Genomic DNA, 25,915 nt, shown 5'->3' with positions numbered 1-25,915 from the left:
TCAACACAGCCAAATAAGCAAAATGGTACGTTATCAGAAGAGAAAAAAAATAATTAACACTATAAATCAACAATACAACAACAAAAATGTCACTGCAGATGTCACCTACTCTGCCCACACAAGCAAGAGTGGTATTGTTTGCCTAATTTGTGACCTGCCTCTGCAGTGTACCATTCATCCTCACAGCAAAGCACATTTGCAAGGAATATTTTAGCACACATTTGTAATGAAATTTGGAATGGCATATGAAGGAGACTGCAAATCCAGACAAATTGCCTTCAAGTGTTAGATGTCCTTATCAGTCACTACCACCCCTTGCCCATGGATGGACAGAACAGACATCACACCACCTATATGGGTAGCATCAATAGCCCAACAGAATTAATCATTACCTTTTTTAATCAATGGGATGGAAAAGGACTTTACAGTGAAATTTATGTAATATGTTTTTTGAACCCTGAAGTGAGTCACTTTCTACAATGTTCACCTCTTTTCACCAATTATTGTCTCAAACGTGTAAATCATAGAATGGTTTTGGCTGGAAGAGACCTTAAAGATTCCTGCCCACCTGCAATGGGCAGGGAGTTAATCTACATCTCATGAGATAAATGCCACCTATAATGTCCAAAATCAGATAAAACAAGGAGGTATCAATTCAGATGTCTGATTTTTCATTGCAATATGTATTTGTGATAAAACTTGGTAAAAAGAGTAATTTATAATTTTTGCTTCGCTGAGATTCTACAAGTTTCAAAGGGAAGGCAGCAAAAAAGGGGAATGTAGTACATGCCTCTCTAAATTGTCCAACCAGCTAATCCATGATCTCATAGATTGGAAAGATTTCTCATGGCAAACTAATAGACAATACTGAGTCAGATGATTAATCTGCTTCCAGAGTGTATTCCAGTTTTACAGCAATTTATTACTTGAGCTTAGCCAAATGTGAAGAAACAGCTGAAGCAAAGCCAACAACAGGACGTGTATGCTGTTTACAAGAGTGATTTCAATACTATTTCATTGTATGCAGGCTAAAACTAAATTACATACTGACACCGTTAGTTAGAAGGAAGCCTATTAGATGCATGCTATTTTCTATAGATTCCTGCCTTCTGAAAAATCTAAATCTTAACTGTGTGTTAACATGCATGAAATAATTAAAGTAAGACTTGGCACTTTTCCCCCAGAAGAAATAGTTTATTAAACATATTCCACCTTTGCATTAATTTTTAGGCTATCTTGTCCAGCTCAGATCACAGCAGTTTGACCATGCAGTGGAAATATTAGGTACTGATTCTCAAAAGACTGGCAAACAAATTTGAGTTTATTCAATCTACATAGATTCTTTGGAGCACCAATTAACAGGGTAAAACTGTATATTAAGTACTTCCAAAACTGATTGCAACTGTGGTTGCTAGACACTTTTTTATAATGCATTTTAAAAGCAGCATCTCAAAGTCTTTGCAGAGCTGTTGTTGGGTTTAGACACTCTGCAGGCCATCAGGAAAGAAAATGCAAGCCTTCTGAGGACAGCAAATTGCAGCAGTGGTCTTTGGCAAAAACTAAAGATAACCCACATGATGGAAAATATAGAAGGGATAGTAGTGGAAAGGCAGCATCACCTGCACACAAAGCAGCTCTTCTTCTAGCATAAAGACATAGATTGTGTCAGCAAGCCTGAATTGAGCTCAACTGGTAGGAATACTTCTCATGACTGAGAGATTTCATTAAGTGTATCACGTTCTGCAATTCTCTTGAAATCAGTTGGTACAAATATTTACATTCTTTGGAAATCGCTATGAACTTCAGGGCCACTACTACAGCCTCAAGAAACTGCACCTGGATAGAAAGGAATTCTCCACCCTCAGCATGCAGCTAACTCTATGGCAGAACACAGCAAATGCTGGGAAAGCCATGCCATCCATTGAGAGAAAGTTAAAAACAGTATTTACAAAAAAATAAGCAAATTAAAAAAAAAAATCACAATCCTGCAGATCAGGAGATCCATAGCTTGGATTTAACCCAGTATACTAGCAGGCAATTAAGAACACTGAAGATCCTACACTTCCAGAAACATCTTTCCACCCATGAAGCCCCATGGTTTTGCACTCCACTAACTGCAAAGCTGTCAGATGTGGCACAAGGCACTCAGCACAGGTTTCACTGAGATCTCATGCAAGTAACTGAGATACTTCAACTACTTCCTTCAAGCATTCTGAGTGCAACACTACCACTAACTTTCAAATGACCTCTCTGCTTCACCTCTCTTGATACCATATGTTTATCTTGAAACTCTATGACAGCAGAAAAACATCCCTCTGTAGCAGGCATCTCTTTACACCTTCCAAATCCTGCCCTCCCTTTTTGGTTTATTTCATGCCTCTTTGAGTCTGGGCCACAGAAGTCAGGCAGACAAGCTATTTGATAGATACAGTTTTTCTGAATTGACAGCAATAGAGAAAAAAACCTATGAAGAGAGGCAATCATCCAGCTTCTCTCAGAATGAACTCAAGCAATTCATTATCTCACAGAAACAGGGGAATGCAACCACAACACTGTTTCCAGACTTCGAAGTAAGATTGGAGAGTACCAAGTATTTTCCTTGTATCACTTTCTGTGGCATAATGTCAGTGGTTATTTGCAGACCAGAGTCTCTGTGCAAGGGAACAATGGGAAAATAAACCAGCAGGTTTAGTTTCCTTTGACAATGGCCACGCCAAGCTCCTTTGTTTAAAAGATTAGTGTCGACAGTATTTCACAGACTAAATATCTTTTCTCTGCTCACTTCTCTAATGCAAAACACTGTACCATACCTGAAACACAGCAGCAGCCCTCCAGGCCTGTCTCCTGGGGACAATGACAACACATATGGGCAACAGCTTATCATAAAGTCTGGTACATACTGGACTGGTCTGCCAGATTAGAGCTTTCCACTGTGAGAAGCAAGTGGATTTAAAGCCCAAAATAATGTTATCCTATTTAATCTTGTTACTTTGTGTGGTTAGGGGGAAAAACAGGCAGAATCTTTCAACTACAGGTAAGACTGTAAACATTGTTGCTTTATGTGAAGTTTTGGAAATCAAAACTTGTTGCCAGCTGAACGTCTAATCCTCTAACTGTATTTTGCTAACAAAGTATGTATAATAGGATAGAGGTGCAAGCATCATATATATTTTTGAAATGAAAAATTTTGATTATGAGGAACAAGAAATCATGTCTAATATTTAAACCAAATACCTACAGGAACAATGCCTGGCCTATCTACAAGCTTATGTATGTATACACATATACCATTTTTAAACAGGTAGGACAACTTTTAAGTTCATTCTATATTTTAATGCATGTTCTTAAGATAAGAGTGATTAGCAATGCAAGGAGATGCCCTAGTTGGGTACAATCAGGTACATCTGAACAGCCCAGATTAGTTTTTCCATGTCCTCACAAGGTATGTATGTGTAGGAGGAAATGGGAAGAAAATTCTATCCCACACATCTGCCTAATGTCCTACTTTGGATGCACTGGGAACCACAGTAACAGTAAAGTAAAGCATCATCTTGTGAGAACAGATCCCTTCTAAACCATTCTAATAAAAAAAATAGTAATACATGTATTTTTTGTCAACTAATATGGACTACAGATGGTTATTTTTGTGAACAGTATTTTCCCTCCTCTAACACAGCTAACTATTGCAACACAGTATTTATAAAATCTTATTACTGTATTTCCCAACACTCACTGAGAAATAACTTGTCCTTTTACAGTTTTACCACTAGAAACTTAAAGACAGTGAATATAATTTCCTAAAATTAGAGGCAGAATTTGAAAAGATAAATCCATAATAGCAATCATCACTCAGAGCCTCACAGCTGGGAGCACTGCATGAATTGACAAAATGGGAGAGATGATCTTAACAGAACATTCTCAAAAAGTTCCTCATAGCTAATTAGTTAGGAATCACTGTAGCAAAATTATAAGCATGTGCCCTTGACCTGCCTGTAGCTGTCAAGCTATAGCCAGCAGCTTACTATCTTTTCCCAAACAGATGGTAAATGAGCTTCTACTTGGAAATCAACCAGTTAAAAATTATCTTCCCCAATACTGCTTAAGAAGTATATGGAAGAAATTTTTGACACATCAGTAAATTAGAGGAATTTTACCCAGAAGAGGTCTATCAACATAAATGCTTTAACAGTTCAGAGCTACTGTGCTGGCTCTGTTGAACACAGAACCAATAGAAAATGTTTTAGTCAGTTAGGATTCCTCCACATTATGCTGGGATCAGCCCATACCATGGGAAAAAAATCCAAAATACCAGCATTGCAGACAGAAACCAGGAGAGTAAAGATAATATTCCATAGCATAATATTAATGCAAAGGTAGTAGTTTGTAAAGGAAGTGACTCCATGGCACCAGCCTGAAGTTAAGAAGCTGAAGATGCAGCCTAACAAGAACTTGCTAATAAAGGAACCTGTAGGGTAATTAAGGTATCAGGGCAGAATAGCTGGGCTGTCTTTTACCATCTTATATTCTCAGTGATGTGCTGAGAATGTACCTGTATCACACCCTTAAAACAAGAGACAAAAAATAGATTGTAGAACACAGGAGAACATCTCCAATGACTCCATCTCCATGTCACAGCTATGCTCAATGTCCAAGTCATCCAACAAAAGCTAGGAAGGAATGAATGCAAATTCACCACTTGATGTAAGGTAAAAACCCTTCAGCTTTTGTTTAGCACTACTAGACAAAAAGAGCCAATTCAGATGAGATTTTCTTCTCCCAAATATACTTTAAACCGCATGCAAATAAACGCAATACATCAGTTCACAAAAAATGTTCTCCTAGAAACTTTATAGTGTTTAGTTCAATATCTTTTCACTGTCATAAAAAATTGGATTGCTCCATTTGATTCTTCAACTATGCCATATGCATAAAAGCAGAAAGATTTACTTTTACTTGCAGTCAGGAGAGATTCAAAAGGCATGAAAACTGATTTAAAACACCTTTTAAAAGTTACTGATGTTAGCCCGTGGTAATGCATTACAAACCAATTTTATTTTTTTATTGTTTGTTGTGTATTGAAGTTATTTTACAAAAGAAAAGTAGATTCATACTATCAAGAAACTCTAAGATATATCAGCCAGTAGCTGATCTGCAGTCAAATGCAGCCTTTATGTTACATTAGAGACAGGACCATTTAAACACTTAAGAAACTATTTAGGTCAGCATACACTTCGTAATGTTCCTAATTTTCATATTCAATATTAAAATGGCAACTGATCCTCAAATTTACTTGGACCACTAGATTTTTGCCTACTTTTTTTAATAATCTACAGATTAATTACAATTATAATCTTATATACATATGGCTTTTTAAAAACAAATTGAAAACACTGTTAAACTTCAGAAATACATAAGCAATTAAATACTTTTCCATTTAAGAAACTACAAATTTATTAAACTGAGACTGCACCAATAGCAAGTAATCCATAGTTATCAGTTTGAAATAGTTTGTTTTGTCTAATTTCAAAAGCATATCCTCTGAGAAGTAAGAACTGGAAAATCTCAGTCTCTAATCAATAACATTTATTTGTAAAATAAATACCACTCCCAAACATTCTACATTTACATTTCTTAAAGGCTAATCAGCTTTATTGTTTTCTGTAGACTCAAACTAAGGGATACAATACAAAGAGAATAAAACATTCCTCCTGCACCTGCAGAAGGGGCCATTGATGTCTAAAGCAGATTTATCACTTTCACAAACTCTGGGTACTCGGTCTCAGCTAATGACTTTACTTTCAGCAGTGGTCTGACTTTCCTTTAGAACTCTGTACCTTGTGAATATTTTAGTTTCTGAAATTAATGCAGTGTTAGGCTTCATTACAGGCTGTCACAAAGACAAATCACAATCTAAATATTTAAAGGAAAAATTATTTCAAATTTAGAAAACTAGTATAAGTCTTCTAAAACCTGTCGTATTCAGTACTGTCTCTCACAGAAATATAGGATTTTTTTCTAGAATGGATAGTTAATCTAGTGCATGTGAGAAGTACTTAACTAGTGATAGCCTTGCTTGGATGGCAGAGCTAAAGAAGCATCCATGATGCCCATAACAGGCTGGAATTTTACCCACACTGTCCATCTTCATCTTCAGTTAGGCTTAAGTCTTCCCTTCATTTAATTCTGACAAACAGAATACAATATAATAATATAATTATTTGTAATATACTTTCTTACTGTAAACTCTTTCCATTACATATTCTCACTCTCCAGAAAAAAAATCTTTGTTGACATAAATGCAGAAGGAACAAACTGCCCTTGCCAAGGACTCAAACACAGCCAGAGATACCACATTTGATACAGTATTTGATGTCCTGGTATTAATCAGGAAGATGACAGCTTCAAGGCTGTTTAGGAGAAGGAAGAAAAAAATCCCTTTATTTACTATTCTTAAATAAAAAATTAATTTGGGTTTACTTCAGGAAACAGATAAACACACATGATCTGAAAAATTATTCGGTTAAAAATGCAACTCCTCTAATCAAAGACAATTTGCATTATTTTTATTTTTAACTGGGTTCCTTAGCATGAGATCATATTCTTATTTCACCACAATAGGGTGCACAGCATTGTCACAAATTTCACCCAGCTGCTGTGCCATTCCCAGCACACTGTGCAAGTGTGGTCCTGCCGCCCTGTGAGAACAAGCGAGTTGTATTCCAAGGCTCGCCCCATCCTCCGCAGTACTTGGAAATGCTACAGCATGCATGTTGCCTATTTCTAAAGAAACCTCAGAATTTCATGGAGGAGGAGACAGAGATAAACTATTTTATATCTTTCATGTTGGGTTAAAAAAGTTTACAAATACGCTTTGATCAACGAATGCAATATTGTCTCCCCCCAGGGCTATGGAAAGCCCTCAGTAAAAGCAACAGAGTCAGCAGATGTCTGGTCTACCCTTGGCTGGGAACAAGCCCCAGGCCAAGGTCCAAGCAGAGCCTGGCTCATGACCATTCCTCTCCTTCAAGGACTTTGTGGGACTGATTTCCTTTTGGCGGCAGTCAGTACTTCTCCCGTATGCGTTTTCACTTGAGAGATTAGATGGGTGAAGGCTGTGCAGAGCAATTCCTTTCCCAAAAGCCATCTCCTAATAGCACTGTGCTGAAGGACTAGTGTGAACAAACCCTGCAGAAAGCCTGGCTGATAAGGCTCTTGTAGCCCTGTGATTACTGAGAATCTGAGCTTCAACCTTCATGATAAGGCAGAGCTTATCAGCAAAGACAAACCTTTAAGGCTAAAACACAGCCAATAACACAGCCACCCAGCTTTAGAGCAAGAGTTCTCTTATGCTTTCTTAGCTCTGGATATGGGTGGACCTCACTTAAGTCAGACTTCTGTATGCAAGCGTACAGACACAAGTTAGGTCAAGTACAGCACTTGAACTAAATTTATTTAGTATTTTAAAGACACTGTTTAACAATACAATCTTTACTCACAATTCAAGAAGGAACATTTTTTTAAAGTGATCCTGCACATAGATTAGTGGTCTACAATGTAAAGATTATGTATGTAAAGATTATTGCAGTGATAAGATTTGCCCAAAACAACATTCAGGTACAGTAAATTTCCTCAACACAGCAGAGAGCAGTGATTTCCATGGGCAGTAAACTGAGCACCACATTGACCTTGAAAATCACTAGATTTACAAGAGACAGAAAAAAAGTTAAAACTGGTTGGAAAACCTTTTTCCCAACTCCACTGAAGAGATAGTTCAGAAAACAATATCTGATCACAGCACACCAATTTTTTTAAGTCAGCCATGGCAAGCAGGAGATGCCTTTTTCAAAATATCCTTCATTTCAGCAGAAGACAGTCAAGATTAAAGCCTAGTACAGTACAGCTTCTTCACAAAAATACCTAGTTACATAAAAGCCACAAACTTAATAGACAAGGTAATGATATTATACACAGATCAGATGATCATATTTCAAATATTTAGCATGACCACTTAGGAAACCCCCCAGAAGTCAGGCTCTTTCCATGGCAGAGAAGTCCAGCTCCGAGAGCTACAACTTCCCTGAGTCAGTGGCCCAACTCCTCATCCTCAATGGTCTTATTTGTAGCAGTTTCCAAATGTTGATTCTTCACCAAAAGCAAGCATTCAGTATTCGTAAAGCCAAAAGTTGAAAAGAAAGGAAAAACGATCCAGTTATCGGGAGTCCTGTTACACTTCAGCCAACAAGCAACTGCTGTAGCAGTGAGTGCCACTAAGACAAAGGGGTCACACACTCAAGCAAATCTTTCCACACCTCTCTTTTTCTTCCTTTTAGATGGAAACAAGACAGCTTTGTAGGACCACTATCAAGTAAAAAAAAAAAAAACCAACAAAACAAAACCCAAAGCAAAGAAACAAACAACTTGCTCCTCAAAAAATCCACACAAGAATAAACCCAAACCCAAATAGTTTACTGAAAACTACATTTTGACAAGTCATTCACAGAGTGCAATAGTTCCTGCTTCCCTAATCATTAAAAAAGAAAAATATTTTTCCTACTGTATTGCAAAGTAGTTCGATACCCTAATAGCTCCTTTTGCAGGAAAAAGAGGCTTTTGAACTGGACATCAAATTTACTGGTTTCATATTTACCACATTTCAAAATTGCATTAAATACATTTATTTGATTTATCTGACTCCAAGGAAGTCTGTCTTCTGAAATGAATGAGGCCTAATTCCTACAAAAATTATATGGAATGATTAAGTAATTTTTAAAAACTTACAACACATGAATAGAAGAGTTTTGTTTTAAGCTTCATTATTCAGCCTTAGTTTATACATTTTCTTACTTCCCAGAGCTTAGAAAGGAACGCTTAGTAATTTTTCTGATTTTTCCAGAGGTGCTAGAGCTTTCTGTTTGCCTCTTCATCCACAAAGAACCAACAGCAAGGAGAGTGCATTAGCATCCATGGATCTGTACCAGATGATTTAAAAAACACATTTTGTTTCATGGACAACTGCTTACAGAAAAAAGGCAAGTCCCAAGAATTTTGAAAGCATTTCCTCTCAAACTCTGCAAGAGACTACCCTCTCATGGTGCAGATTCTGGAGTCTTCTTCTCTTCAACCTTCTCAGTGGTTGGTGAGGCACCAGAACAGAGAGCCCAGAGAAGCTCCAGATGCCCCGTTTTTAGAAATGTTCAAGGTCAGGTTAGATGAGACTTCAAGAAACCTGATCTAATGGAAGGTGTCCCCTACCTCCATCATCAGTAAAATGTACCCAGCCCTACCCCTGCAGCCCTCAGTCAGAGCTGTTCTGTGGGGCTAAAGACTGCCCAGTCAGGCATGGCAAAGGCTGGAGGACATTCAGTTGTGCTGCTGAGACCTGTACACAAAGCCTGATCAGCATCAGTGCTGTGAGAGATTACAGCCCACTCAGCAGAAACATCTGCTATGTTGGCAGCTCTCATCTGATTTCCAAAGGACTTGGAGCCTGACAAACAGCACAAGGCAGCAGTGGGGTGGGAAAAGGGTCCCCCAGAACTCAGCCTGACCTTTTCTCAGGAAATCAAAATAGCACTAAAACTTTGTGAAGAAAATAATATCTAAAAAGTGCCAGCACAGACCAGGCCCTCACAACTGCCTCTTTGACTGCAATACAGGCTGCTGCCACCTTCATGGAAGAGATTGCCCCATATCTCAAGTCAGTACATGCAGGGACACCTTCAGATCTGAGCTGCACTCAGGAGTTGTGGTCCCAGGGCACAGGACAATTACCACCAGCAGGTAACAGAGATAGCTGGCAGCACTGCCAGGCTGGAGGCTCAGAGGGCTCCAGCAGCAAGGAGTGGGTCTCTATCTGTTGTGGGAAAGAGCTGGGATCCAGTGTACAGGTGGAAAGTATGGAATCAGGCTCCCAGATGGTACAGCACATGGAACATGGACAAAATCCAATGCAAGCAGCCAGAAACATGGCAATAGGAGAGGGGCAGTTGCCACTACCTGAACCCAATTCTACTGTCACCACTACATTTGGCCTGCTGATGATACCCTGCCAAATTAAGCTGAAGATCCCCAAATCCCACAGGAATACTAAATGCCATGTCTTGTCTTCTGCCTTATGTTTTTCTCCCTATAATTCATTTTTCTGTGGACTAATCATAAAATTCATGCACTATAGGTAAGTCAAGGCCCTGCTTCATCTTCATCCCCTCTTCCCATTTTCCCTTCTACTTCTCAAAGCAAATTACAAAAATCACCCTCTCCTTTAGCAGTATTCCTGCATCCTTGACAGGTTATAAAGGCAGTAAGGGTAATGTTCAGAACATACAGTGCAAGAAAAAGCCTATTACTCCTGGAAGTGAATTTGTAAGTGAAGAAATAATATACTGGATAAGTCAATAGATACAGTTCTAAGATTATACCCATAACATGATGTATTAAGAACTTCTTAAAGAGGCAAAGGAGTTATTCACAAAAAGAAATGAGAGTGCCAGTACCTTTCTCCAGCTTCCCTTGAATTATTTCAAACACATACAATCCATTTTCACATTAAACTTCTGCTTTACGCAACTGTTTAGAGGGCTTCATCTTCAGTGCAACATTGCTTAAAGAAAAATGGATACAAACCTGCATATCATTCATATCTAACGCATTGCCAACCCACACCTTCTTTTTACTATCTAATTATCATGTGCAAGCCTGTCAAAAATGTCAAAAGTTTTTTTTTAAGCTGCTACTTTTATCATCTGAAAGATGTCATCACTTTAACAACACTCGTTTGTTTCCCAAGGTTTGTGCCTCCTAAAGGTCAGAAGAATTCCCTGGACCTCACTGCACTCTGCACCAGTCACCTTGAAAGGAGCCTTGAGGGACTGAGCTTATTTGACAGCTTCCCATTTCTACTCCCACAGCTGTGGAACTGGGAATTCTGCTCATACAGATTGCACAATATGATAACTGACATTTAGTATGCAGTGCTCAACCACAGCTTGCTAAAGGACAGGTAACACAGACTCGTAAGAGCAATAATGTGTCAATTTTTCCCAATCCTAACTGGAAAAAAAGAAGAAAGATTTCACAACTGCACAAGTTGCTGACTTGTCAGCAGAGTAACAGAATTGCTGTTTGCAGCACAAAGTGACTTTAAATTTTTATACAGGTCTAGCTATATATGCAGCAGAACGAAAGCTACTCCAATAAACTGCAGGTAAAACCATATAATTTACACTTCTTAAGATACATTAAGTTTCTACAAAAAAAAAGGAAAATCTTACTGCTACATTTATAGCAAAGATAAAGCTTCCACCGTGCACAGTGCAACACAGAGAATTTGGTAAACTGAGCAATGGCTGCATGACACCAAATGTTTTAAAATCACTTTATGTATTTTAACCACTATTGAATCTAGTAAACCTAGTTAATACAAACCAGTGTAGTGTCAGAAGTGCTCTATGCCAGAAACTACCCAAACCCAAAGACTTTCACGATATCATAATCAAGATGTTTGAAATACCTTTTTTTTCCTCCCTTATGTATTGTCCTACTTCTGATTCCACACAACATGACACTTTAAGGGAGGCAGACTGGAAAAAGTTAGAAATAGCCAGGAAAAGGTGGCCTCTATCTTTTTTGTTCTTGGGGGAAGTACACCAGCAGTGCTGAGACAGAGCCTTGCTCAGAAAGGTGAAGTTTGGGATACAGACTGCCATGGACTTGGCAATTGTTTGCCCACTGAGCATGGGACTGATAGACACTATGTAGAACCAGAATTACAAAGAATGAAAAACTTCTGCTGGAGTTTTTGCTCCCACCCAAATAGTTTTCTTTGCCTTTTCTGGTATTTGTCAGTGGCCCATTGGGCCACATCTCCCTCTTGAATCTCTTGTTCTACTTCTTAAATGGATTAACCAGTTCCTAATGTCAGATATTAAAACACTGACAGAATGCATGCGGCTTTCCACACCACTGATTTCAGCAATTGTTCTAAATTAAAACCAAACCACAAAAGAGACAGTCTTAGCAATTCTGTAATTTTAGGGTCTTTACTAAAAATCAGCTGTTTCACTTCTGTTAAAATATCTGCATGATGGAAAGAAAGAAAATGTCAAAACTTTATTATCCTTCTCCTTGCCTCCAGAGAGGTTTCAGCCAGGCAACAGCTACTTCAAAGCTTCACATCACACATGCCTAGAGACTTAAACCAAGAGAAGCAACTGCCAAATTCAGGAGGCAGTAAAAGGCTTACATTTAGAGGGCTCCCTGAGGCTAAACATTTTTTGAAACTAAAAACTCAAGTATAAAAACTAGAAAGGAGAAAAGGCCCTGAAGTTACCCCCTCCTGGAACAATATGCACACAAATCTCTCAGAACCTTCTGAGTCACAACTACCAAGGTTAATAACCCAGCATCAACCAAATGGTTTCTGGGCTCTTCACAGAGCCTTGAGGAATCACTGGAGCTGCTTTAGGCTTATTTAATCTTCTTGGAAATGACAAAGAGTAAACAGAGCACAAGTACTCTTTCTCAAGTGCAAATTTTTTAATCCAGGCCTTCCTATATGGGACCACTGAAGATGATTACTAGCTCCTACAAGAGTATTTTTGTTTAAATTCCTTGATGTACAGAGATCTTGTGGATCTTCCTCTTCTCCTTGCAATGAGTCTACTGTAATCAAAAGAATGCCCAGACTTGGTTCTGAGAACAGATCAGCAGCATCACACTGATGATGTTTGTTACTGATTAATTCAGGTTTTAGGATATGCCTTTTCCTGAAAAGTTATGGAATAATCTGATGTACATGCCCCTGAAACAAGTGTGTTCCCAACTAAAGTAATATAAGATCATTGTTTTTTTGATAGAAATTTTACTTCTATCTCAAAATTATAAAGGAAAATTCTAAGAAATACAAAGTTACAAATTTTCAAAGTGCAAGAAAAAAGGTAGGTGATATTCAATTACTAATTAAAATTTCAGTTTATAAAAATATTGAGTACACCTGTGTGCCTGGGGCTAACTATGGTTTTTTTTTAATTGAATGTGATATCATACTCTGAAAAGCACATAAAAAGGATTACAAAAAAGATTGAGGTTCATAGTTTCCAGGGAGGAAAAAAAAACAACAAAACACACACAGACACACATGAAAAGCGATCACAAAAACTAAACATTCACCAAAGACAGGAATCTCAATGGTAAAAAATTTATGTCAGTTCACTCTGCTTAGAATGGGTAGGTGGACTGGAAATTAAATTTATGATGCATAGGCAATTTTCCACCTCTATGAACTTTAATTCAATTTTCAATCATATTTGTAGCAGTCAAAAAGTAGTTTGCCTCTTTATTAATCTTCTGCAGCAGCATGTCTCTCCCTTGTACTGCCTTATACATTGTTTTAAAAGTTTGCCTCCCACCACTACGCCTGGCACAAGACAGAAAAAAGGGGATCACTTCTACCTGCTACAATACATAACAGATGGGCAACACTTCTAACTTGGATTAATTTATTGATGCTGTGCAACACATGGTGCCACAAGCAGCTGCAATGACAAAAGCAAGGGTCCAGTTCCACAAGACACAATGGCCATTCTAGAAGCCCCCAGTCTGTGCAGTACCCACTTCTCCTACAATTCATCTTCTGCTGCCTCTGGAAGCTGATTTAATTCTTCAACTTGGCAGAAAACTCACCCAGCAAGAGTAAAACCAAAACACCACACACAGACAGTGCCTGTTTTTCATTGTTTGGGTTTTTTTTACTTTGTTAGGTTAGCACGTTAAACTAACTCCTGACACTTTAGTCCATCAAGTAGGTAAAAGCACAGACAGCAGGTGAGGGAAGGGGAAACAAGACCTTCCTCCTGAGCAGCTGCACAGTGTGCTGTGGTTTATCAGCCCCAGATGAAAATGGAAACGGGCAGTGGGGCAGGGGCATCAGGTTTGCCCTCAAGTCCAGAATCCACTTAACCTCCATCTTCTGAATTTTACAGTCCTATCTTCCAGCTCCCACAGCTCTCTGGTTTATTAACCTTTACTCCTAAGGAACACTATACACCCTCCTATCACATAACATCTGAAGGACCGGGCCTGTCATCTTTAACATCCCTTTGTCTTCTATCTATTTTACTTTGTATCCTTTCATTTCATTGAAACAGTTGAAACATTATCACATCGTTTTAGTCATCTTCAAAGTTAAAAAAATGATTGTATTACACGAGTATGCATCAGAAACAAGGTACATTTTATTTTAAAAGGGCAGATGAAAGGAGAAAGAGTTCTTTTGATTCATCTTGGCCCTGTGGGAGGGTGGGGAGTGGTAGGTTGGCCTGCTATAGACTCCCCCTATTTAAACAAAATTTAGAAATAAGCAGATCAATCATCCAGGCGTATGTGCTCACAGAAGAAGCTACAATCCCAGCCAGAGTATCTTACCAAGGACTGACAGCTACAGAACAGAATTTCTCAAATAATTTACACATGAGGCAATGCTGAAATAAACCACACTACTCTGTTCACTGCTGTAAAGTTTCACCTCAATGCCTAAAACCCTGTGCTTTATAAAAAAATGAGTGAGTAGATACAAATATACTGCTCTCAGGAGACCATACCAACAAATGTGTTTTCCAGCTTCTGTGAATTTCAGTTATAAAGCATTCACTTAACACAACAGCAACCATTTTTCAATTCCATAGCTGAACATTTAATCCCACAACTCAGTTATTTAACTCTTTCCTAAAACCAAAACAAAATCCCCGGATCATAAAAGAAAGCTGAAACACCATTCAAATAACTAACGATGTAATTCAGCTATAAATTTGTTCTGAAATACTACTGGAGTTATAGTCAGAACCTTTTTTTTTTAGGCTTGCACAGATAACACACTTATCCTAAGTCTTTCAAAAAACAGGCCGTCCAATGCAGCAAAAACAATCTAAGCAAAACCCCCCATACAATGGTCAGTAACAATTGGGGGAGGGAACCCCATAACCAAAGCCCCTTAATATTTGTATCCTGTTTATTCAGTTTTAAAAACAGAGATGGAAACACCAAGCTATTAAATAATAAAAGGACAGGTAGACTGTAACACCTATATTCCTTCCCCTCTCTCTTCCTTAAAAAGGACTGGGCTTAGATCTTTCAGTAAAGCAGAACTGTTGTAAATGTAAAGCCGTGATTTCAGTTCTGTCTGATCCATTAAAACTTGCTCAAAAGAAAGCAGCCCAGAGTTTTTAATTTTTTGTTCTGAACATGACCAACACTCATAATGATCATTCTGATAGAGAAACTGTTAAAAAAATCTTCAGACCTAAAGAAATACGCTCACGCTCTACAAGGGTCCCATGGTCCCTTGTTCACAATATTAAGAATCTCTTCTCAAGGAAACCAGAACAGAAGATCAAGGAAATCAACTTCTCTGTTGGTGTACTGACAATGTTACTTCCCAAATCAGAATGAATGATGGTTAAAGAGTAGAGAGTGGGAGAAAACATCTCAAAGACTATGACAGTATGATTGCCCCCCCTCTAGCTGCCACAGCTCCCTAGACATATTTCAGTTTGGATCCAAAGGATGCTGATGCAGTGTTCATCACCCCTCTTTGGTTCATGCTTGGGAGAGCACTCCAGCAACACAGTAGGAGTGCTCCAGTGCTGAAGTCTGTTTGGTAACTGGCATTAAGTTAGAGCTAGCCCATAGTAAATGCAGAGACACTGCATACACCAGCCCTCACCACGAACTATTTTGCTTTACAGATTTCTTCCTCTTGTTCCACAGTTCCTGTTAATGTGTTAACAGTGCTGAAGTGCAGCATTAAAGCTAGTGCAGCTTATATATACCCCTTAAAAGTGTTCAGCCCTTCAGCTGCAAGATCCTGCAGCACACCAGTCAAGAAAAGGTTTATCTGTATGCCACCAGTAGTGACCCCAGCCTACACATCTGCTGGACCACACACCAAACCCTCAAATTTTAAAAATGGGTCTTTTCTCATTTCTCAGTAAAGAAAGGCCTCAAGCCTTGCAGAAACATATAAACACTTAACTTAAAATCTGTAGGTATAAAATATTGGGTCCCAAAGGACTCTTCATTAGTTCATTAAAACTTCCAAAATCACTTATTTTCAAACTGAAATACAGCTACCACAAGGACTTCTCACACTGTCTAGCACAAAAGGGAGAAAAAGAAAGAACCTACCCTTACACCTCCTTCCCTGCATGGCATTATACAGAGTTCACTAAATTACAAGAGACATCTATTTTACTACAAGAGCCAAAATTTCTAGGAATCCTCATTTTTTCAGATTCAACTGGACTTTGCCATGATAATTTCCAGAGTTTCAAACTAGAGTCCTACTGAAGTCCACAATTAAATTTCTATCACCTGCACATTGTCTGGATTTTGCTTCTTACCCCAAAGCACATCAGTAATTATTTATTGTGTTACACTGAGGTATTGTATATGAGCTTTATAACACTGCCTCTCATAATACATGGACAGAAACTCCTGAAATTCAATTTTAAAATTTAAATCAAAATCCAACATTTAGGTTCACAGCTAGCAACCTAAAAACAACGGCCTGATTTTTCAGATCATTTAAGCAAAGTCCTGTGTCACTGCCCTATAATTTTGGCCTATATTTGGAAGATGTAAAGCAAAAAGGCAGCAATGCAGACACTGGTTTGAATAAAGACTGGTCTGAGCCTCAGAATATGCTAATGCCTGTAAGGTTTTTATCAGTTTAGATAAAGACCTCATTGCCCCCTGTGGCCCAGCCAGCCTTGCTGGACCACCCATGTAGCCACAGACCTCGGTCACAGCGTCATTCTTTGGGCACTGAGCAGTGGGAAATGTGGGAACACACAAACCCTGACATACCTGCTTCAGGGGCAGCACAAGGACCCACCTGCCACATCCTGCCTGCTCTTTAAAGCAGCATCTCCACATGGGAAATGGAAAGATGCTCTCTAGGCAGCAACAGGTCAGGGTAAAACAGCTTGTGAAATGCTGCAGAGGGAAGGGGAAAAGGAAGAAGCAAAATGGTAATTGGTTTTAGTAAGCATAAAATAAATATGAAACTGTCTGTCAGGATCTTTCACAGGTTTCAGAGGGATATTTTTTTCACCAAAATAAAACAATAAAGTAAGAATTGCTTCTAATGCTGCTGACTTTAGAGTACAGAAACCTTTAACAGCCTCAAGGAAATTCTAGACACCAGTGCCTGGTCAATCCCACTTGAGTGTACAGGAGCTGCACTGGGAATCATCAAAGGCTGTTTCAGTCTGTTGTGTTTTTCAATAGAGTTGTAAGAAAAAGAAAGATCTTGTTTTCATAAACACAAGATTCATTACAAAATTTTAATCTCTAAATACTAGCTTGAAACAAAGATTGTTTCTCTATTTACACATTGAAATGTGTTTATCTATTCCCCATCTTAGGAACCTCACATTTCAAAGCTTAGCTTAGGCTTCTGTCCACAATCAATTCTCAGATGACTAAAAGCCAGTAGCAATGCTTCATGTATTGGCCTGCAACAGATTATAGAAGTTATACTTAAAACCAGAAAACATTTCTTCTTTCCTGTTTGCAGGAACCTTGATGTAAGTTTCCAATCAAATACAGGGTCTATGCTGTTAAGAAATGCAAACTGCTTTTATCACAATGAAGTGTTTATTTCAGATTTTAAATCCAAAAAAGGCGATTAGTTTCGACATTCCACAATACCTAAAAACAGTTCTAGAGATCTCCAATGCTAGTTTTCAAATGAATATATTATAATTATTCAATAATCAGTCATTTCAAAGCAAGATGAGAACATGATGGACCATATCAGATTTTACCCTTTGGAAGTAATGGAGTGTGGACAATCTCACTTAATTACTTTCCAAAGAATTAATTTAGTGAAATCATGTTAACATATCATTATCCCCACCCCATCTCCCTAAAAAACCTCAGGGAGCTACTTCCACGTTTTAATTATGTAATGGACGAACATTTTAAATTGTGTTTCATGGAAGAAGAGCATCATCCACAGCTCTTTTTGCACTCCCTCTAAGCTTTCACAATTCCTTATGCTCGCCCAATTAGTGTCATTTGCAAAGAGCAAGCACCCAACAAAAAATGTAGTCATTACACTCTTTCATACAACCTTCCTACTTATTCTCTCTCATCATCCCCAAGATTTTAGAGATCAAAAGACAGGTTCATTATTACAACTTCACAAAAACTTCTCTTGACAAAAAAACTGCTCATCAACTTTAAAATCTTCATCATAAATTTCTAAGGAAAGGAGAAAGAAGAGGGAAGTCAGAGTAAAACCTATTAAAATGTATGTCACTGACTGGTGCACTCCCTCACTGTCTCCTCACGTATATCCACTTTTTAATAATGTATTTGCAATATAATTTTAATCCTTATTTGAATTATTTGCATGTGGTTTAAGGCTCAATAAAGGATTTTCAGATTTGCTATTTTTAATTAGAACTTAAAACATACATTTTATCAGCTCTGTAAAGTATTATTAAATTTTTTAAAACTCCTTGAAGATCAGATAAAGCATGTTTTTCTGCTGAGAGTCCAATGCTTTAATTTGCAATTCTGTCTGTTGTTTTATTCATGATAAAATACTTGATACTTGTAGTTTCTCTCCATATTTCTAACACTGACACAGATTCTCTGTTGAGGTTTGACTATCACTAGAGGATTCTCTCATGACTGGTCTACATTTTCATTTGTTTTTAGAAGCTTAGTTAAAAAAAGAAAAAAAAAAAAAAAGGGGGAAAAATTAAATTCCAGGAACTATAATTAACACCATTCATGACTAACACAAGTGTTAATAATTCATGTTTTGGAAATAAATACCTAATTAAAGGGCAACAAATTCAGCTTACTTATATAGTATCTTATTAGTAATAATGGTTTGGGCTCTAATAGGCTAACAATATATATTGTGCAAGTGTCCATTGCAGCAAGTTATTTTTAATTCATAGCATACTGATTTATTCTGTATTCAATTACTGCACATACCAACAAATATAAGTGTTTCTGTATGCCACCTCTCCCTCCCCTTTACTCCAGAAGTGAAGAAAAATATTCTAGAATCAACTTATACTCCGTACAGTTCCAAAATGCTAACACTTAATGTAAAAAGCTAACACTTAATGTAGAGTCTAATTCAGCATTTCTTTGAAGAGTTTGCCTGCAAGAGCCAGAACAAATCTCACTGAAAGAAAAATTAAGAAAATGCTGTCTAAGCAACGCTGTCTAATGTAATAAAATCTGTCCTACAAAACTGGCAGAAGCTTCAAGTGAGGTATTGCCTCCATTCCTGAGTTCAAAACATGCTACTGTTCTGGAGAGATCTAGAGATGAAACATGAGAAAGCCTGATTTGTCTCTCCAACTGTGTTGTTATGGACTTCTGAGAAAAACAACATGAGTAATGCTATTAACATGTTTGCAACATCTTTTTGAACATGCTTGCAACACCTTTTCCTACATATACTGTGTGAATCTGCCCAGAGAAAAATGAATTAAATCCAATTTTGTTTTGCATTATTGCTAGGAAGTGATCACAGTAAAACAAATTATAGTCTCTTCCAGCCCTTGACAGATTTGAACTGGTGCCCTGAAAGTTACAAGGCTCAACTTACCATTGTTCCTTCCCAAACCCATTCCATATTGTGTGACTTTGGTCCAGCTGTAGGAAAAGGGTAACTGGCTGCATTTAGGAAGGTTAAGGAGAGGAAGTGCAAGAGTCAAATGGGAAAGAAGAGACAACCACTAGAATAATACTGTCCATACAGATTTCCTGTTTGTGGTGCTCACTTCCTCACTGACAGGCATTGCTACACTTGCAGATACAGGAGCTGGAGAGAAGAGGTACATACATTCATTTCGTTTTCAGGAATGGTGGAGAATTACAGAAGCAGAAGATTCAAACTGTAAACAGATTGACAAAATCTGAGTCACACAATTTACTTTTCATGACTTAAGGGTGACTGACATTTATCAAAGCTATTACCTGTCAAAATTCTTAACATGATTTAGTTTTCTGGGGGGAGGGAGCCAAAAGGAACCATTACTTTTTAAGAGGTTTTTTTTATTATTGGTCTGTTCAGCCTGGAGAACAGGAGACTAAGAGGAGACCACATCATAGTCTACAACTTCCTCATGAGGGGAAGAGGACAGGCAGCCACTGCAGTGACCAGTGTCAGAACTACAGGACATAGCCAGAAGTTGTGCCAAGGGAAGTTTAGGCTGGATATCAGAAAAAGGTTCTTCACCCAGAGGGTGGCTGGCACTGGAACAGGCTCCTCAGGAAGTGCTCACAGCCCCAAGCCTGACAAAGTCCAAGAAGTGTCTGGATAATGCTCTTGGCACATGGTGTGACTCTTGGGAATAGTCCTGTGCAGGACTAAGGGTTGGATGATCAATGATCCTTGTGGGTCCTTTCCAACTCAGCATATTCTATGATTATTCTGCTCTTTCTTAAAAATAAACTATAGCATAGTTGGTATCAACTTAAATTTTTTTCTAACTCCAATTTTTTTAAGTAATAATTACACTTCAGGTAATCTGTTAAACAGAACTGTAATTACTATTATGGAGTCCCTTGCCAAATATATAAATTTCATTAAGAAGTAATGTTTCACACTTTTTTTTACTGCTTTATCCATATACTCTAAAGTTGAAGCTTCTGTCAAACAAGGCATTTGTGGTTGCAGGAATGGCCATTTGACAGCTATGATTTTCCCAGCAGCCACATGAAGGATACTTAAAAGATGCTACAAGTTGCAAAGAAATCATAGATAAATTTTCACTTCCATCTTTAAGTCTACAGAGGCATTTTGCAGGAATCCCAGATTTCACCCTTTACATTTCACATACCTAATAATCCTGCCCACAGCAATTACTCTGGTGAAGGCTGTGTAAATAGATAGAGAATAGATAGATAGGGATTTGTAGTCGAGGACCCACAAAACTCTGCCCACACCGTACACGTGTTCCCAACCTGTCTATAATCAGTACTGATCACAGCTGCAATTTATTACATCAGCTGGAGGCAAGATGAGCACTGCCTCTAATTACAGTATGTGTCTTGTATGGTAGTGTTTCATGTCCAGTATGGCTCTCTCCATCAGTTTTTAAGCAGATGCTAAAAGCCTCAACACTATCTTGCCTTATCAGTATCCTTCCACTTTTACCTTCAGCTTAAATAACACATGACTAACAACCTGATGGACTGTAGATAAACATACTGGCTTCCTATCTAAAAGTAACTTCTATACCAAGAAAGGTATCTATAACCAGGCACAGTTAATATTTTCCAAGCTTTACTTTTTACAACATGCAAAATAAACCAACAGAGTCCTTCATTACCTGGAAAGTGACAAGTAAGTTGAGAATCGTCCTTGGGCTTTAAGAGGAGTTATTTTAGTGTCTTTCTTAAAAATAAACAAACAAACGGAACAGGCAGAGCAACTAACAAAACATTTTGTGCATCTGAAGACTGTCCTCTGAAACTGAAGAGGGAAATACCAAACAAACCAATACATTTGATAAACTCCTCCAAAGCAGGCGTGTACTTTCTGCTCAGTTTACAACTAAGGAAACTAAGGCATCAAGAATAAAACAACTTGCTTAAAATCACATTGGAAGTTCGTATTTCTTGCTTTGATGTTATCTCAGCTTGACACTTGTGTTCATTAACACAATGTTTCTCAAATGCCAACTGTACTATTCTGTAAAAAGGAGTTTGAAGAAAGTAGGTGTCTTTGAACTAGCTGTGCTAAATATTTGGCCTAGATTTCAGACATGCAGCTCAAAACTAACATATTTTCCTCATCTCTTTCTTCACTCCCTTCCTTCTCCATTTACCTTCTTTTTTACATATCACAAGCCGTAAAAACACGTTACTAAATAATAATGCAAACTAAATCTGCATATGAGTGAAGACCCAAATTCTTCTGCTGAACCCAGGGCCCTTTCTAGAAAGAAAGGAGCAAGTCTGTGTCAAACCTGCTCTCATATTAACTTTTGTCTCCCTGACCAGGTCCTCCACCAGCCAAATTCCTGCTCCCTCCCTCCCAGTCCTCTCTTGGGCTCCCACCCACTCCAAACAAGAAGAAGTATTGAGAAGTGGGAGAAGCTGCAGCCATCCTTGGCCCAGGCTAGACCTTTGTTGCTACCCTACAGATGACCCACAGATATTTTTTCAGGAGCCTGTGCATCCTGATCTTTTGAAACAATACATACAAGACAGTCTTTATCCTTTCTTGTGTTTGAGAGCACCACAAAATTCCATCATGTCTTTTCTTGTACAACTAAAATTAATCCTATTCAGAACAGGAACCTTTACAGCATTCAACAATGATCACTTTGAGTGCTTACCAGCCATTTAGTTTCTCACTTTACCATATACTGAAATCATATTGTCTTTCTATCTCTGCCACTTGCTTGCTTTGTTTGATTTCTCCTATATGTCTGCCCCAATCTCAACTTCACATAATTTTTCATACTGCCCATTATACTTGCATGAGCTTTCCACTTCCCTGTAAAGCAATTTTATTTCTCACTTTCCAACCTCAAAACCCTCACTGGCATCCTCTATTTGTATTTTCTTCCTCATGGGTCATGTGTGAAATACTCGACTACCTCAAGGCTGTACTTAAAGGCCTGATTACCTTTAATTCCTCATCTCATTTAATATAGTCTCACTAAAGGCTAACTTGTAAAATGAAGGGCTTCTGAATTCAACCACTTTCTTTTATAAGCACAGAATAATACAAACTTACAACAGCTCTTGAGGTCACTATCTACCACGAGACAAAGCTAAGCCAGTGATTTGTTCTAGAAACACATTCTAGAATATAATACTTAAGGATTAACTAAGATTTTAAAACCTATGCACGGTATGAATACATATTGCTTATTTCCATTGAGTATAATTGCTCAGAAATACCAAACCAACATGAGGGACAGTCCACAGGAATAAGCTACTCTGCTTTTTCAAACTATTCAGAAAGAGATGCTACCCCTGCTCCCACGTGCAGGCTACTATCATGATCACTGTAAAAGCAAAGCCCAGGGATTTTGGTAGGAAGACAGCTTGCTTATAAATGGATTAGACTATAAACTTTGAAATACACTGCCGTATGTTTCCTTATTAAAAACACTTACAATGAAATACTTATTAAGTTTAGGCAAAGCAGGCATCTGCTATTAGTGTACAGCCCCCGTACATAGTCATAGTTTTCTCTCCTGAAGAGCTCCAAAAATACAGTGTCACCACACAATGAACAGCCCACACACAAAACTCCTGCTGCCCTGAAAAAACTGCTCCCACAATCTCCAGGTCCACACATGTCAGAGTTTTCTGCAAACCTGTCCCTTTCTTGCACCACAGCACAAAGAAAATAATGTGAAATTTATCATCTTCATATCTTCCAAGGAAAGAGGCAGCTATGCCTGATGCAGTTGCTGTCATAAAGCAATTTCATATGAACCTGACTCCAGCTGTTCAGACAGCAGTAGAAAGCAGAGACCACTACTAAAATGTAGAGGAATAAGAGATCCACAAATATGAAATATGAGATTATGAATGCTCACAATTTTGCTGCTAGAAAGCAATAACTCGTATCAAAGTAGGGTATTTTGAGATTATAGTTTACCATGAAGAACTCTCTGTAATATTTAGAATAGCTGATTTATTTCCCTCAAGGGAAATATCAGCTAGTTGAATAATCCCAAGTACTATGCAGGCCAATCTCCAATACTGTCTGTGAGGATACTTGCAGTTCCTCATCTCCTTCCTTTTTTATGACCCATACTGCAGCCTGGCAGCTCCCCTGTCATGCTGCCACCCAGGTGACGCCACCACCCCAACAACCCCTACCTTAAAAAACAGCAGAAAGAAAAATCAACTCCCTTAACTCCACTCAGGCATCTCAACACCTCAACAACCCTTGGCTGCTGCAGAGGCGCCGGGTGCGCTCGGGCAGCGGGGGCGGGCAGGGGGCTGAAGGACACCTGCGCCCCCCGGGGTCACGGGCAGCTCGGCCCTGTACATCTATATAAATACAGGTCTTATACATATGTATATGGTTATTTATATATATATACATATATATATTTATAGGTGTACGTGTATGTGTGTATGTTGGCATACGCGCCAAGGAGACACGCAGCGGTGGGTGATCGCTTGAGCTCCCAGATCTGCCTTTGGGAAAGATGCACACAGACAGCGATACCATCCACATACGCACACGAATCCCTGCATGTTCCCATGAAGGAGGTGCAGAAGTTGCTGGCAGAGGAGCCCCGAGGGCTGGCAGGTTTCCCGCCGTGTAACGGGGGAGGCTGAAGGGGGTGAAGTTTCCTCTCTCCTCCTCCTCCTCTCCCCGAGTTGCGCGGCGGCCCCGGGCGGCCCCGGGCGGCGGAGACGCCGGCGGCAGCCCGACCAGGCCCGCTCCCGGCGCTGCCTTCCCCGCGCCGGCCTCCGCCTCCGCCCCGCCGGAGCGCCGGGACCCCGCCGCCGGCCGGGGGCGGCCCCCGCCCTTACCGTTGCAGAACTGGAGCAGCGAGGAGGTGTCGTAGAGGCTGCTGTAGCTGGAGAAGCCGTCCTCCATCCTGCCGCTGCGCTCCCGGCGTCCCCTCGGCTGTCCCGGCGGCCGCCCGCTGCCTGCTCGCCCACACGCTGCGGAGCGGAGGCGGCTGGGGCCGCGGCGGCCTCGCTGCCTGCCTCACTCAGTTGCCATGGCAACCCATTCACTCCGCCGCGGCTGGGGCGGCGGCCGCTCCGCTCCGCTCCGCTCCGCCGCCGGGCTGGGGGGAGCCCCAGGGGCGGGCCGGGGCCGGGCCGGGCTGGGCCGGGGCGGGGCTGCGCCGTCACCGCGCCGAGCGGCCCGGGAGGCGGCGGGGCGAGCGGGGAGCCGCGTCCTTCGGCCGCCGCGGCCATCTCTGCTCGCCTGCGGGCCGCGCCTGAGGGAAGGAAGGACGAGCCGCGGGTCCCCGCGCCGCGCCCGGGGCCGGTCGGGCCGAGGTGGAGCGGGGACACTGCCCGGCCCGCCCGTGACCCGGGGGTTAGCCCCAGTGCGGCCGTGGGCACGGTTCGGGCCGGGGCTCCCTGCATGCGGGGCAGGGCTTTGCGGGAGCGGCCGTGCGGCCGGGGAGCGCCGGGTACACCGCCTCAGCATCCTCCCTGCGCCTCAGCATCCTCCCTGCTCCTCAGCATCCTCCTGCTCCTCAGCATCCTCCCTGCGCCTCAGCATCCTCCTGCTCCTCAGCATCCTCCTGCTCCTCAGCATCCTCCCTGCGCCTCAGCATCCTCCTGCTCCTCAGCATCCTCCCTGCGCCTCAGCATCCCTCCCTGCGCCTCAGCATCCTCCCTGCGCCTCAGCATCCTCCCTGTGCCTCAGCATCCTCCTGCGCCTCAGCATCCTCCCTGTGTCTCAGCTCCCTCCCTGCGCCTCAGCATCCCTCCCTGCTCCTCAGCATCCTCCCTGCGCCTCAGCATCCTCCCTGCTCCTCAGCATCCTCCCTGCGCCTCAGCATCCCTCCCTGCTCCTCAGCATCCTCCCTGCGCCTCAGCATCCTCCTGCTCCTCAGCATCCTCCTGCTTCTCAGCATCCTCCTGCTTCTCAGCATCCTCCCTGCTCCTCAGCATCCTCCCTGCTCCTCAGCATCCTCCCTGCGCCTCAGCATCCTCCCTGCGCCTCAGCATCCTCTTTCTCCTCAGCATCCTCCTGCTCCTCAGCATCCTCCCTGCGCCTCAGCATCCCTCCCTGCGCCTCAGCATCCTCCCTGCTCCTCAGCATCCTCCCTGCTCCTCAGCATCCTCCTGCTCCTCAGCATCCTCCCTGCTCCTCAGCATCCTCCCTGCGCCTCAGCATCCTCCTGCTCCTCAGCATCCTCCCTGCGCCTCAGCATCCTCC

General features: G+C 40.6%; 1 protein-coding gene across 1 annotated transcript in view; it reads right to left on the bottom strand.

Annotated features, from left to right (window-relative positions):
* EML1 (EMAP like 1) overlaps nucleotides 1-24,784 on the bottom strand; it is a 78,187-nt gene extending 53,403 nt beyond the window's left edge. The window contains 1 exon segment of the mRNA XM_056492542.1: nucleotides 24,544-24,784. Within this exon segment, the coding sequence (XP_056348517.1) occupies nucleotides 24,544-24,610 (67 nt within the window). The 5' untranslated portion in view covers nucleotides 24,611-24,784.
* Between the last annotated feature and the right edge of the window lie 1,131 nt (nucleotides 24,785-25,915).

The sequence above is a fragment of the Oenanthe melanoleuca genome, chromosome 5, assembly GCF_029582105.1.
Source record: "Oenanthe melanoleuca isolate GR-GAL-2019-014 chromosome 5, OMel1.0, whole genome shotgun sequence".
NCBI classification, from domain to species: Eukaryota; Metazoa; Chordata; class Aves; order Passeriformes; family Muscicapidae; genus Oenanthe; species Oenanthe melanoleuca.
This window is presented reverse-complemented; position numbering and strand designations above follow the sequence as displayed.